Source organism: Choloepus didactylus, chromosome X (assembly GCF_015220235.1).
Source record: "Choloepus didactylus isolate mChoDid1 chromosome X, mChoDid1.pri, whole genome shotgun sequence".
Lineage (NCBI taxonomy): Eukaryota > Metazoa > Chordata > Mammalia > Pilosa > Megalonychidae > Choloepus > Choloepus didactylus.
The window spans coordinates 41,467,817-41,480,717 of record NC_051334.1 but is presented as its reverse complement, the minus strand read 5'-3'; the positions used below and the strand labels follow the sequence as shown (position 1 = coordinate 41,480,717).

At 36.9% G+C, this 12,901-nt stretch overlaps 1 protein-coding gene across 6 annotated transcripts in view; it reads left to right on the top strand.

The window, feature by feature from the left end:
- CASK (calcium/calmodulin dependent serine protein kinase) overlaps positions 1–12,901 on the top strand; it is a 524,745-nt gene that overhangs the window by 449,612 nt on the left and 62,232 nt on the right. For all 6 annotated transcript variants that reach the window (XM_037820735.1, XM_037820733.1, XM_037820731.1 and 3 more), the window contains exons 12-13: positions 4,466–4,543; positions 6,988–7,068. In XM_037820735.1, the coding sequence (XP_037676663.1) occupies positions 4,466–4,543; positions 6,988–7,068 (159 nt within the window). The remainder of the gene's footprint in view (positions 1–4,465; positions 4,544–6,987; positions 7,069–12,901) is intronic.

Below are 12,901 nucleotides of genomic sequence, written 5' to 3'. Positions count from 1 at the left end.
CAAGAGAGGGTGGAAAATAGAGACTTTATTTCAAAAATCTAAGAGTTCTCTTACTAAGATTTAGAGGAAAAAATAGGCAATCTCTGCCACATACCCCCCACAGGATATATTGGGAAGATCTCATAGCTTTCTAGTCACTTTAAAGAGTTAGATTATTCAGTCAAAATCAAATATTTAGTCTCACAAGCAGCTCAAACCTTGTTCCTTCTCCTCAACTCAAGACTGACCAGGTTCAGGTCTGCAGTGGGGAGGGATATATGGTCTTTAATTCTGCCTCTAAATTTTTCACTCCATCTCCTTCCTTCCTTACTCTTCTGCTTCTCAGTCTTCTAGGAATGGGATGGGGAAGAGGATTAGAAGAAAGGGGCAAAAGTCATATTAATGAGCTGGTGCTGTGTGTGGCTACCTCTTGGCTCTCGATGCCCTTGATGTGGCCGGCATCCAAATGTTGGCTGTGTCCTGGGTTGCAAGTGAGTAGCTTCTGCATCATCAGCGTGCTCTGCAGCTGACCTCAGCAGCACCCTCTAGGCTCCTGCCTCCAGGTATTACTCCACAGCTACTTACTTCTGGATCCTCTTGCTCTTTGAAGGCAACCGTCTTGGACAGAGTGCCATCAAGATTGCTCTAGCCAAATTACATTCCGAGGCAGCTCCTTGGCTCGTGGGAATCACACACATTCTTGCCCCAAGATACACAAGCATGGGCTGCCCTATTGCCGGCCTCTCACTCTGCCATCAAGGGCTGCCTCAGGCGGCCTCCAGCCAGAAAAGAGATAGTCACCAGTCTCTTTTCACTTAGGACTCCAAACGCACAAGTCAAGCTGCCCCAAGGTCTCCCTCTCACAGGACTGCTTCCTGGTGCACCAGGGTGGACCTGTAAGTTTCTGCAACTCAGCACATATCCTTCCAAAGAAGAGCACCGTATCTCCAGCTTCTATGCATGTTTCTTTTGGAGCATCCCACCATCCTTCACTTTGAATGAGGAAGGGGGCAACTCCCTCCCCTCTCCTTCCCCACATGAAGGAAAAGGGAAAATCAAATACTTGCTCTTCTCAGACCTATGACTACAAAATCCAGGCTTCTGCTTAAATGGGCTGAATGGGGTGCTGGGGTGAGTGTGGAAGGACCATTTTGGCCACCTGACAGCAAGCCATGGAGGGGTTGTCTGGCATCTTTCTAGCAGACTTGGTGCCACTTACTGCCTGTTGGCATCAGCTTTGGGCTTTAACCAAAAGTCTGAGGTAAAGAGGTAAAGTCTCAGATCACATTATTTGTGTGTATGTGTGTGTATGTGTATTCTTTATATATGATGGAATGGGGAAGAGAGTAGAGTGTTAAAGAAAGTGAAACTGCAACCTTCCTTTGTTCTCAAAACCCATTTATCTCTCACTTCCCCCAGAACTTGGCAAAACTACCTGGATTTGAACTTAAGAGTCCTGAATATCAGCCTGTAGGCAGCATACAATATGAAGATGACTCATAAGAATGAAAAATTGAAAACCAGCGTATTTCTGACTACTGTTTTAAAACATGTTAACATGACACTGCATTCAAATTTTTCCCCATCGTTGACTTCTTACTTACCTGCCTTGCCACATTTCTCAAATGGCTTGCTTGCATTATTATGGGTACCCCTAAAATATTTCGAGTCTTTCAGGCAGAAATACAGTCAAAGACATACAGTAATATGTATCCAGATAGTCGCCAACCTAGGTTGTCACTGGGATCCTTTCCAATTGATATTGCTGGGGACCAAACAACTCTCAGGCCGCAGAAGGAATTAAGTTGTCGTAAGTTCCTGGGCCTTTGGTTATATGTCTTTGAAGTTTGTGAGTTTAGTGAGGACAGAGTGAATAGAACCACACTGACTGATACATAGTAGAACCACGATAAATATTGGATGGATGGATGGATGGATGGATGGATGGATGGATGGATACATGGGCAAGCTAACAAGGGGTCACTTCTTCCCTCTGATGGCTTCAAAGTGAGCACCTTCCCTGCCCCTTTCTGCCTCCGTTCTCACCCTTTTGGTTAATGAGCAGGCAGTTGAAGTTCACCATGTATTCTTAGCCACGTGGATGCCATTCTCTCCATCCAGTGCCTACCTTGGGAGCTCCAGTCCTTGTGCTCTCCTATGGATTGGAGGGGCAGAGGCCAATGACCTCACCTCAAGCAGAAGGCCCCTTCTTTTAATTCCTTCTCACTGCCTTTGATATTAAGCATTCCACCTCTCCCTCACCCCACCACTAGTTCTGCTAATCTTTGGGTGAATGTGTAGTTGAATTGGATCAGACCAGACAAAAGGAGCAGAGGACAATTTGATCTGTATACCTTCCTTGGAGCAGAGCCTTGAAAGTAGTGAGACTCCAGGTATCTGCAGACCACCTGTGAAATTAAGGCTAGAACCATGGTTCTCACTTTACCACTCTGTGCCTCAATTTCCTCATGGGTAAAGTGGGAAAAATAAGGGTACCGACTTCATAAGGTTGTTTGCGGTTAAATGAGTGAATATATGTTAAGAGTTTAGACTGGTAGCTAGCATATAGTACTTGCTTAATAAAAGTAGCCTTTATCATTGTTATTACTACTTGTGCCATTATTGTCAACAAAGTCTCCAGTGAAAGAATGAGAGCACTTTGGGGAGTTGTGGAGTTTCTGTTGCTTTGTGAGTAAAAACTAATGTGCATTTATTCAGTGTGTAAAAAGAAACTAATCCTGATCCTAGTTGCACATTTTAAAAGTAGTGTTAATAATAGTCTTTAGTCAAGATAAAGAAAATTTACAGTTTGCGGTGAAATTTGGTATCATAAGGTGACAGTGCCATCAACTTATAAAGCCTTTAGCAGAGCTCCAAAGTTTTAGAATCTTCACCGAAGTCACCCCTTCTTCCTCTTCACCCTCCAATTAAATTTGCTTTTTGTCAAAGAGGAGCATTCAAGATTTTTAAAAATCTTTTTATCATTTGTGTTTTTTTTAATATTTTGTTTGATTATTGATATAACATGTCAGGTGATGGCTTATGGGTCAATTTTTTTAGTTTTATGTATTTTAAATGGGTTTTTAAAGTTATGATACCTTAGTTTGTTTCTGTTTTACTATTTTTATTGCATATGTACAGTATTTCATTTATTTCTGTAGGCTAGTCTGGGAGCCTAATCACTATTTATAGCATTGTTTTTATGGGAAAATATATTCCCTAGTTCCATATTTCAAGATTTATAAACAATGTTTATTGATAGAAACCATTCAGAAGATGAAACTGCCCATGTAAAGTTCTATATAAAATTTGGGCAAACTTTCATGAACCAGCCACAAATCACTAGTTCTCTAAAAGGTTAACATAATGTTTTAAATAGAGCGTATTTTACTAGTCTACCAATACTACTTATTAATCTCAGGTTTAGTAGTGCTTTTTAAATTAATGTCATCATTTAAAAATGGTCACAGCTTCACATTGCTCTCGTTAGCATTTTTATGTATGGTGTGTCCCAAATATTTACAAGTCATAATGAGTTATCTTCCATCACTATAAACAAATCTAACTGGATTCCATTTACTGTCAGTGTTTGCCATCTCAACTAGCATTGTTGTGCACAGTAGGGGTGGGGAAAAAAGAACAAAGTAAACAACAACAAAAAAAATCCCCACCTATTTAGAGAAGTTAGGAAATAGAAGTGTTAAGCCTTGCCAGGATAATTTTTAACATTTCACTTTTCAGAACAGACTTTTGAATATGTGACATTTTGTTTGAAGAAGATATTAATGTTTAAATTGCATTTCTAGACTACAGAGATTGTTCTCTAAAGAATGAAAGTAATTTTTGTCAGAAAGTTAAGCTTTGGATCGTTAACATTTGTGGGGTTTTTAAAATATATTTAGTTTCTTTTCAATATCTTTCACACTCTGAATTTGTAAATTCAGAACTAAAAAGTTTATGTCCTTGGTTTTATCCTGAAAGATGCCAGCACTGATACTGTTAATGAACAGCCCTAGAAAAACAAGCATAAACCTTTTGTGAGACATTCCTTCCTAGAAGTAGTTGGGTTTGCCCTTTCCCAAGATTTAGGTTTCTGTGAAAATTCTTTCAGACGTGCCTTGGCCAGAAAGCATTCTTTCATTTGAGTCTGTGTTCATTTTCATGTTATTGAATGTTGCTTTTACCAGAGGGAAAAAAAGCACTGTAATTGCTGAAATAGTGATGAATTTAAAATGACAAGGAAATTGCCACATTGACAGAATTTAGGACCATCTATTTAAAGATGATTTTAAAAAAGATACGCGTAAGACTCATCTTCCCACAAGTTTTGTTGAATGAATAAGAGATCATTAACAAGAGGATCCCACTGAAATCATCAGCCTGCCTTTTTAAGAGGGAAATATTGGTTAGTGAAATGTTAAATATGAAGCTCTGAATTATAGCAAAGGATTATGAGTGTTGAATGGATTTTCTTCTTTGTTTTTAGCTGTATGACAAAATTAACACAAAGTCTTCGCCACAAATCAGGAATCCTCCAAGTGATGCAGTACAGCGAGCCAAAGAGGTAAGTGATATAGTTCGTAAAAGTTTGGGGGTGTCATATTGAAAACATTTCTGCTGCACATTGAGAGGCAGTTTCCTTGGAGTCACAGTTTGACTCATCATACTCAAATTTGGTATTTCTAAGTTTATCACTGAACATTTTACACACAGAAAGGAAAAAAAATGTCAGCAGCAACCTTGCCTAGCAGGTTTCTAGTTCTGTTTCTGCTATTGTAAACTTGAGTATGGTAACATATCAATTTTGCTTCTCTTTTTTTTTAAGTTCTTTTATTGTACTTTGTAGAAATAGTCATGCTATGAAAATTTGGGTTGCTTTTAAAAGTTGGCAATGTTTGAAAGTTAATTAAATATTTATAGCAATTAAATATACTGAGTTCAAAGAAACTATACATTGTCAGTTAGTGTACATGGCTGTATCTGTCAAACTTTTTTAAAAAACTTTTTTATCATAGACATAACATTGCAGAAATTTTAGAAAACAGAAATTCGTCTATAATCACATCACCCTAACACAGTAATTTTCACTTTCACATATCTTTTCCAGCCACTATCCATTTGCAGATAATTTCTATATCATTGCAATCAAAATGTATCTATTTTTATACCTAATGTTATATAATCATTTTTCCATGTTTCTACTTGGTCATAAATATAAATTCTAACGATTGCGTAGTTTTTCTTTGATATTATAATGAATTAGTGATTCTTCCATTGTTACACACCTCTGTTTCTTTGTGGGGGGATAAAGTTACAAAAGCCTCTATGCAAATAAACATTTCCCCTTTTTAAAAAACTACTTGTAAAGCGAGATTACTAAGAGAGACATAATCCCTTTCCTACCAGATTTTAAACACAAGACCTGTAAATGACTATCTAGTGCATTGACTGAGAAACAAGACAGATAATGGGGAGGTTGCCAGGCCTGCTCACTGGGTCAGGGTACCAGCTAGGAGATGTTATCTCTGACTTTGCCCACCAACTGCTCTTTGAAAGGAGTCAAGTTATCACCAACAGGTTCTGTGAGTCACCACCATAATAGCCAAGTAGAAGCAGAGACACTCTGGGGACAATTCTTTGTCTCAACTGGACAATGAAAACTTATTAGAGGGTTCAACCTAGCCATAGGTAGGAGACCACACTTCTGTACTTAAAACCATAGACTGTGACAGTAGCAAGGGACTCAGAGAGAGTATATGGTTTAATCCTTTCATTTCACTGGCAGAGAAACTTGAAGCATAAAATAAACTAAGGCAAATTGGTTTATCATCATTAAACAGCATAACCAGCACTGTTTAATAGGACATTTGGATAAGAAAGAAACCTTGTAGTTTTTGTTTGTTTTTCCCAGAGGAGGTGGTTGAGGAGCACAGAACATTGTAGGTATGATGTTGAAATCTAAACTTTAAACCAAGTGACCTCACAACTTCCCTTCCTGCCCCAGTATGAAGCATTGGTAAGATTCTCACAGATGAGGCTGGAGAGATTCCTAATGGGTAGATGACTCGTGTGCTTCTGGCATCCAGTCCTGCTGAAGGAATCCTTGATTGACAAAATGTTTGGAATTAAACTGAGTGCAATGTATAAAACTGCTCTGTGAATGCATCCATAAACAGAGCAGGAGCAGTATTGTTTACTCTGAAAAAGAACAGAGATTTTTTTTCCTTGATTTATGTTGCGTAATTAAGTTTTCTGTGGGTAAAATCTATCCTGATAACACGGGATAACTTTTGAAAGGCAAGATTGTCTGAAAACAGCCATTTTTACTGCTACATAGAGAATGTTAAGCACTGATTAGTGAAGAAAATTTGAGTGGAGGGAGATTTTTTTTTTAAATTGTTCTCTTGGATTCCCTGGCAATTAATCCTAGGAACCATTGACAGAGGTGTGGTTTTCTCTACTAGGGAGATGAATGTGGAAACTAACATTGATCCTGTCAAATTGCAAGGAAAATTACTTAAGTCTTTTTTTTTCTTTAAATGGGGTGGGTTTTTTTTTTTGAGACTAGGTCATTTTGCACTTCATAAAAGGAATTGACATTTCTGTTAATATAAAAGAAAGCTATTATTAACTTTTATTACAGATTCATTTCAATGGTGAGTTTGAAAAAAGATTTCCAGAGATATTTTCCCAATAAATTAATTAAATTGCCTTACCCTGTAACAAATCTGTGTTATGGGCTTGTCATTTTGTTTTGCATTTTTCTGTAACCTCTTGGTTTATTATTGGGTAAAGTAGGCAGAGACTATCATAGCAATTTATCTTTTGTTAACATCAATGCAATTCTTTTATATATTAATGACCTTTGAATAAAATGATGAATTTTTTCCAAAATAATGATTTTGTCTGCTATCAAAATCCATTCATAACTTTTTAATTTAACAGAATTTTATATCTTCTAAATCTTGTGTTATATTTACAGTATTATATATCTTGTTTATTTTTTAGGTGTTGGAAGAAATTTCATGTTACCCTGAGAATAATGATGCAAAGGAACTAAAGCGTATTTTAACACAACCTCATTTCATGGTAAGTAACAATTAAACTTCCATAAAACTAAGACCTCACTTTCAAAGGAAGTTTTTAATAACCCCCATAAAATACGGATAGTTTCATCAAATACATTTGTATCCATATACTGTCAGACTGTTAAGATTTCAATACTAGGTAATGCCAAGTACATTAAGATTCTTTTTTTTATGTTGTGTCAGTTGTAAAGATGCCGTTTTGTGAGGTGGCTCTTCAGGGACTGTGTAGCCATCAGACAAGAGATCTGCTTCCTTATTATATAAAAGACCTTGAGTCACTGAAACTCTTTATGTTCCTTAAACCACAGACAACTAAAATTGAAGACAATTTTCTCTAATAAAGAATTCTCTGAATTGAGGTGGTATGTCAGAAGAATTACATCTCTTTTTTGACAATGCAGAACTCTTATACTTTCTTCATTTCTACTGTATGGAAAATGAGGATAGCACCTATATTTAGCCAATTATAATGCTAACTAATTATAAATAAACAAAATTCAAGCTAGATAAGATACTTGTCTGTAGAAAATGGTCTATGGTCATGTACTTGACTGCAATTCAAAAGCATGATTACAGGTAGAAATTCATGTCAAAATATGTAACATTTTAAAAACATTAGCTACATTGGTGTAAGTGGAATGTTTGTGGAGAGTGGTAAATCCAGCTGACTGCCTGCCCTTTTGCAAAATACCAGAAATGGATTGGCTTTTATAAAGGGGGTTTATTTGGGTACAAAGTTACAGTCTTAAGGCCATAAAGTGTCCAAGGTAAGGCATCAACAAAGGGTACCTTCACTGAAGGATGGCCAATGGTGTCTGGAAAACCTCTGTTAGCTGGGAAGGCACGTGGCTGGCATCTGCTTGCTCCCAGGTTGCGTTTCAAAATGGCATTCTCCAAAGTGTTGCTCTTGGGGCGTTTTGTCCTCTCTTAGATGCAGCTGCTCTTCAAAATGTCACTCTCAGTTGCTCTCCAAAATGTCACTCTTAGTTGCTCTGAGCTCCTTCTGTCTGTGAACTCCTTTACAAGGCTCCCACGATCCACTTAACACCCACCCTTAATGGGCGGGGTAACACCTCCATGGAAATTATCCAATCGAACATTTCACTCAATTCTCCATGGAAACACTCAATCAAAGAATTCCAGTCTAATCAACACTAATATGTCTGCCTCCCCAAGATTGTATCAAAGATAATGACATTTTGGGGGACATAATACATCCAAACCAGCACACTGTCCTTTGGGAGAAAGTCTGACTTAAAAACTGTTTTTATTACTACCATTGCAGGTGGTACTTAAAAATAATAGTAACAGTGTAATGTGTGTATCGTATCAATTACCTGTGAGTTTTGACATACATGATATATGTGGATACAATATTTTTACAACTTTGACCAAATCACTGAAATAGTTTTATCCTCAAAGTGACCACCCTAACTCTCCCACCCAAACATTATAGGCTGAAATAGCATGATTCTGAAGCCAATTTGATTTTATTCATATGATAGCAGCAACTATCCAGTGAGTTATGGTAGGAAATCAGATTTTATGCCTGTTGAGTGAGGCATTTTTTACAACTTAGGTGTGTAAACACAGAACTCAGCTCAAATCCCACCTCTGCTGTCAAAACCTCTCCTAACACCTCTAAAATCCACATTGACCTTTCTCTTTTCAACTCTTTTTTGCACTTGTTTGTATTCACCTGCTTAATATTCTAATACATGCCCCCATGCAGGAGGCTGGCCTGCTGGAGTAGGTCATTTCACTAGTAAATGGGTCTGGGCAGCAGTTCTATGTCCATCTACATCTCAGCTCAGCGTTGTTGTTATCATTGAATTTCTGGTCTCATTTAATCACTAATATTATCTCTATTTCACAGATTAAATAAATAAGCTAAATAAATAAGTTAGCACACAGCCAAATTTGAGGAATCACAAATATCACGAGTTAACTACCCTTAATATTGTCTTGTCCACTGATTATTTCAAATGTGTGGTCCATTTTTCCCCAAATTATAAATAAGTCCCCTTTAGACCTTGTGTCTTATATAGTGTACAAGTGGTTAAAGCCATGGATTCAGATGGAATTGAAACCCAGCCTTGCCACCTAAGCTCTGTGAACTCTGACAAATTAACCTCTCTGAGCCAACCTCATGGAGTTGGGATAAGAATTAAGTAGACAATCTGTGCAAAGTACTTAGCACAGTGCTTAACATACACTAAATGCCTAATAAATGTTAGTGAATGTTATTAATTACTTCATAGTGTCTGTCATGTATAGGGCACATAGTAAGTTCTCAGTAAAACATTGAATTGATTAGAAACGTGCCCATTTGCAGATAGGTTAGCCTCTCCTCATCTGATTATTCTGTGCAATGTGTTTTCCTTAGCTAGAAACCCATACATTTTTGGACAGACATGTCTGTCTATAAATTGCTAAGTAAGCCCAGTTCAATTCAGAGAATGATATAGAGCCATTTGAGACCAGCAGATCTTTCAACTTTGAAATAGGCTAAATAAATAAATTAGCACATAGCCAAATAAAAACAGCTTGCCATGTTTGAAGTAAAGGTTTTTTTCAAAATCAATAAAGCTCAGATAGTCATTGTGTCTCACAACTTGCCTACCTTCTAAGCCTTGATTTATTTTGCTTTTTTGAAGTCAGAGCTTGCAGTTAATACATGCATTGCTTTTAGCAAACATTTTCAGAAATAATAAATCTTACAATTTCTTGAATACCAAACTAAGTGCTTAAAAGACATTATTCATTCATCAACTACGTACATGCCTACTATATGGCAGGCCCAATGCTAGGCACTAAAGATATACTGGTGACTAGGACAAACAAGGTCCCTGCCTTCATGAAACTTCCATTCTATTGGGGATGGCGTGGGAGATGATGGGTAGGTAAGGTAGAGACAGACAGTGAGCAAGTAAACTGTAACAAGATAATTTCACACAGTGATAATAACTGTGAAGAAAAGAAGGATAATGAGACAGAGATGATAGTAAAGTGGGAACTGCTTTAGACTGTCAGGGGAAAGCCCCTCTGAGGAGTTAACTCTTTGGCTGAGACTTGAGTTGTATGAAAGAACCAGCCTTCTGAATGTCCAAGCTTTGGAAAGAGCAAATGCAAAGGCCCAGAGGCAGGCAGGAGCTTTGTAAGTTCAAAGAACAGAAATAAGGCCATTGTGGCTGGGATGTAGTAAACAAGGGAGAGAGTGGTGCAAGAGGAGCTCAGATAGCTTAGCAGATAGCTTAGCAGAGATGAGACCAAGTAGGGCCTTGCAGGCCGTGGTGCAGAGTCTGGGTTTTCTCCTGATTGCAGTAGGAGGCCACTAAGTGATTGCAAACAGGAAAATATCCAGTCTGTGCTTTAGAAATCGCTGGGGCTGATGTGTAGAGAATGGCAAGAGTTCAAGGAGGGAGACCAATTCGGAGACTATTGTGAGAAGTGGTGGAGACTTAGAGAAGGATGGGGATGGTGAGAAGTGGAGCTTGGGGCTCTATTCTGAAGATGGTTGGATACACCAGAATCTGCTGATGATTGGGTTGTGAGGTGGTGTGGTTAGCCACAGTTCCATGAGGAAACTGAGTCCTAGAAAGGTAAAGAGACTTGCTTAAGATCACCCACTTAGAAGGGAAATTTCTAGTAATGGATGGTGGGAAAGAGCATTACAGCATTCTAAATGTGATTAATCCCACTAATGGAAGGCTAGGGAGGGGGTGGAATGGGAAGATTTAGGCTGTGTATATGTTTCCACAACTGAAAAAAGAAAAAAAAAAAAAAGACAGTCTAACTAGACGACAATTGAATGCTAAGGATGAACTTGGATGGGATTGGAGGATAGAGGACAGGTGCCTCAAAGGGACACAGTTGAGACATAAGGAAAAGGAAATATAGAATGTAAGCTTTGTATCATTGTTGAATCTCTTATACTTCTTAGCTGCGCTTAATGGAATTACATAAAAGAATGTTCTTGTTCATGGGAAGTATATATGTGAATTATAGTGTATGTTCAAGGATGTGTACAGCTAACTCTCATGTTCAGAAGACAGCAATAGATGATGGATGATAGATAGGGAGGGAGGGATGGAAAGAAATAGCGATGTTACAGCATGTTAAAGTTGGTGGATTGAGCTATCGGGGGAGGGGGGTCAGGGTATGATGGAATTCCGTGTATGGGGCTAGTATTGTTTTTGCAACTATTCATGTAACTTTGAATTTATTTCAAAATAAATAAAAAAAAAAAAAGATCGCCCACCTAATGAGTAGCAGTGCTGGAGTTCAAAACCCACATCTTGCTGGCTCCAAAGCCCATGCTCTTAAAAGTGGGTTGATATGTAATGACTGTCAGTTTTTCTATGAATTTTAATTGAGCCCATTGACTCATTTGACTCATTCCCAAATAAGCATATGTGTGTATAATGTCCTATGTGGAAAATATAATTCTGAGCTGTATATATTACGTTAAATGAACAAACTTTTAAATGCTGGAGCTTTATATCTTACAAGCATTGTAAAATCATGGTTTCAAAATCTTGCTATTTTTAAAGAAATATTAATAGCTGACAGGAAGTATTTTAATGCTTATAATATTTTTTATTAAACTGAAGTTTTGGAATTGTTTTTTGTGTATTTATAATTTCGCACTTATTTGCTCAATTATTTGGCTTTGCTTTGTGATCATTATAATATAATGATTTAACATTGAATTGTCTGATACTTAAAATACAGACACTTAAAAATATTTACAGTAATTACAAGGAGGGTAATAAGTGTAGATTTAAATGGTTTTTAAAATCTGTATTCTATCTTTAAGAGGTCATGATAAAAAATATTATCTGACTAATCCTGTTTTCAGTGATTCCGTTTGGAAGACCCCCTGCCTATTTTAATTGTAAAATGTGAAACCTTATGGATAAAGAGAAATTTCTTATGCATTAGAATAGAAAGCTAATGTTTTCATTTTCTCTTTAACAAATAGGATCTAGAACAGAAAAATTTTTTTAAAAATTTTGCATCCTACTTTTCCAAAAATGTAGTTAAAATCACTTTAAGTTGTCAATAAAGTTTCATTTTTAAGTGACAAATTTCATGATTTGTAATTAGAAAGTCAGAGGAATCGCTTTTCACACCTAAAATTCATATTTTTCCTATTCATTTTTAAATAGTCAGATTTTTTTCTTACTCCAGCCTGAGGTTATTAGTTGTTTCATGCATATCCTTACTACAGTACAAAAGGTATTTCTATCCTATTCCATGATTCTTAAGTAATTATAAAAATAACAGCTACTTCAAATGGCTTTAATTTACAGTCTGTAAATGGCCCCTTTTTTATCCCATTAAAATATTTTTTCCCTTGTTGAATTTGAGCTTTAGATTAAGTTTCATCTTGTGGTAGCAGTCCCTTACCTTTGGCAGTTGGAAATTGTGGTTAACAACTTGAGTATGACCTTATTCGGTGAAATAATTTGAACATTTTTCTTTTAAAGTTCAATTTGGGTATTATTTTGTGATCATGGGCTTACCCTTCCTTATAAATAATACATTAAATACAAGTGTTTACTTATATAATTTTTTTGGATAGCTAGAAGTCATTTGCAAAAAGCAACATGAACACTTTCTCCAACCCATGTAACTTCAAAGATTGGCATTTTCCTGATGAAAGCTTGGTTGTCTGTTTACGTAGCTATATATCCTCCAGCCATGCAAAGCATGTTTTTTAAAAATCTGTAATTATGGAAGACACATCTATAGTTGATATGATGAACCTAATTCTGGCAGATGATCTTTTTCAGGTTGTCTGTTATTGATTTTTGCTTTCTGCCTTAAAG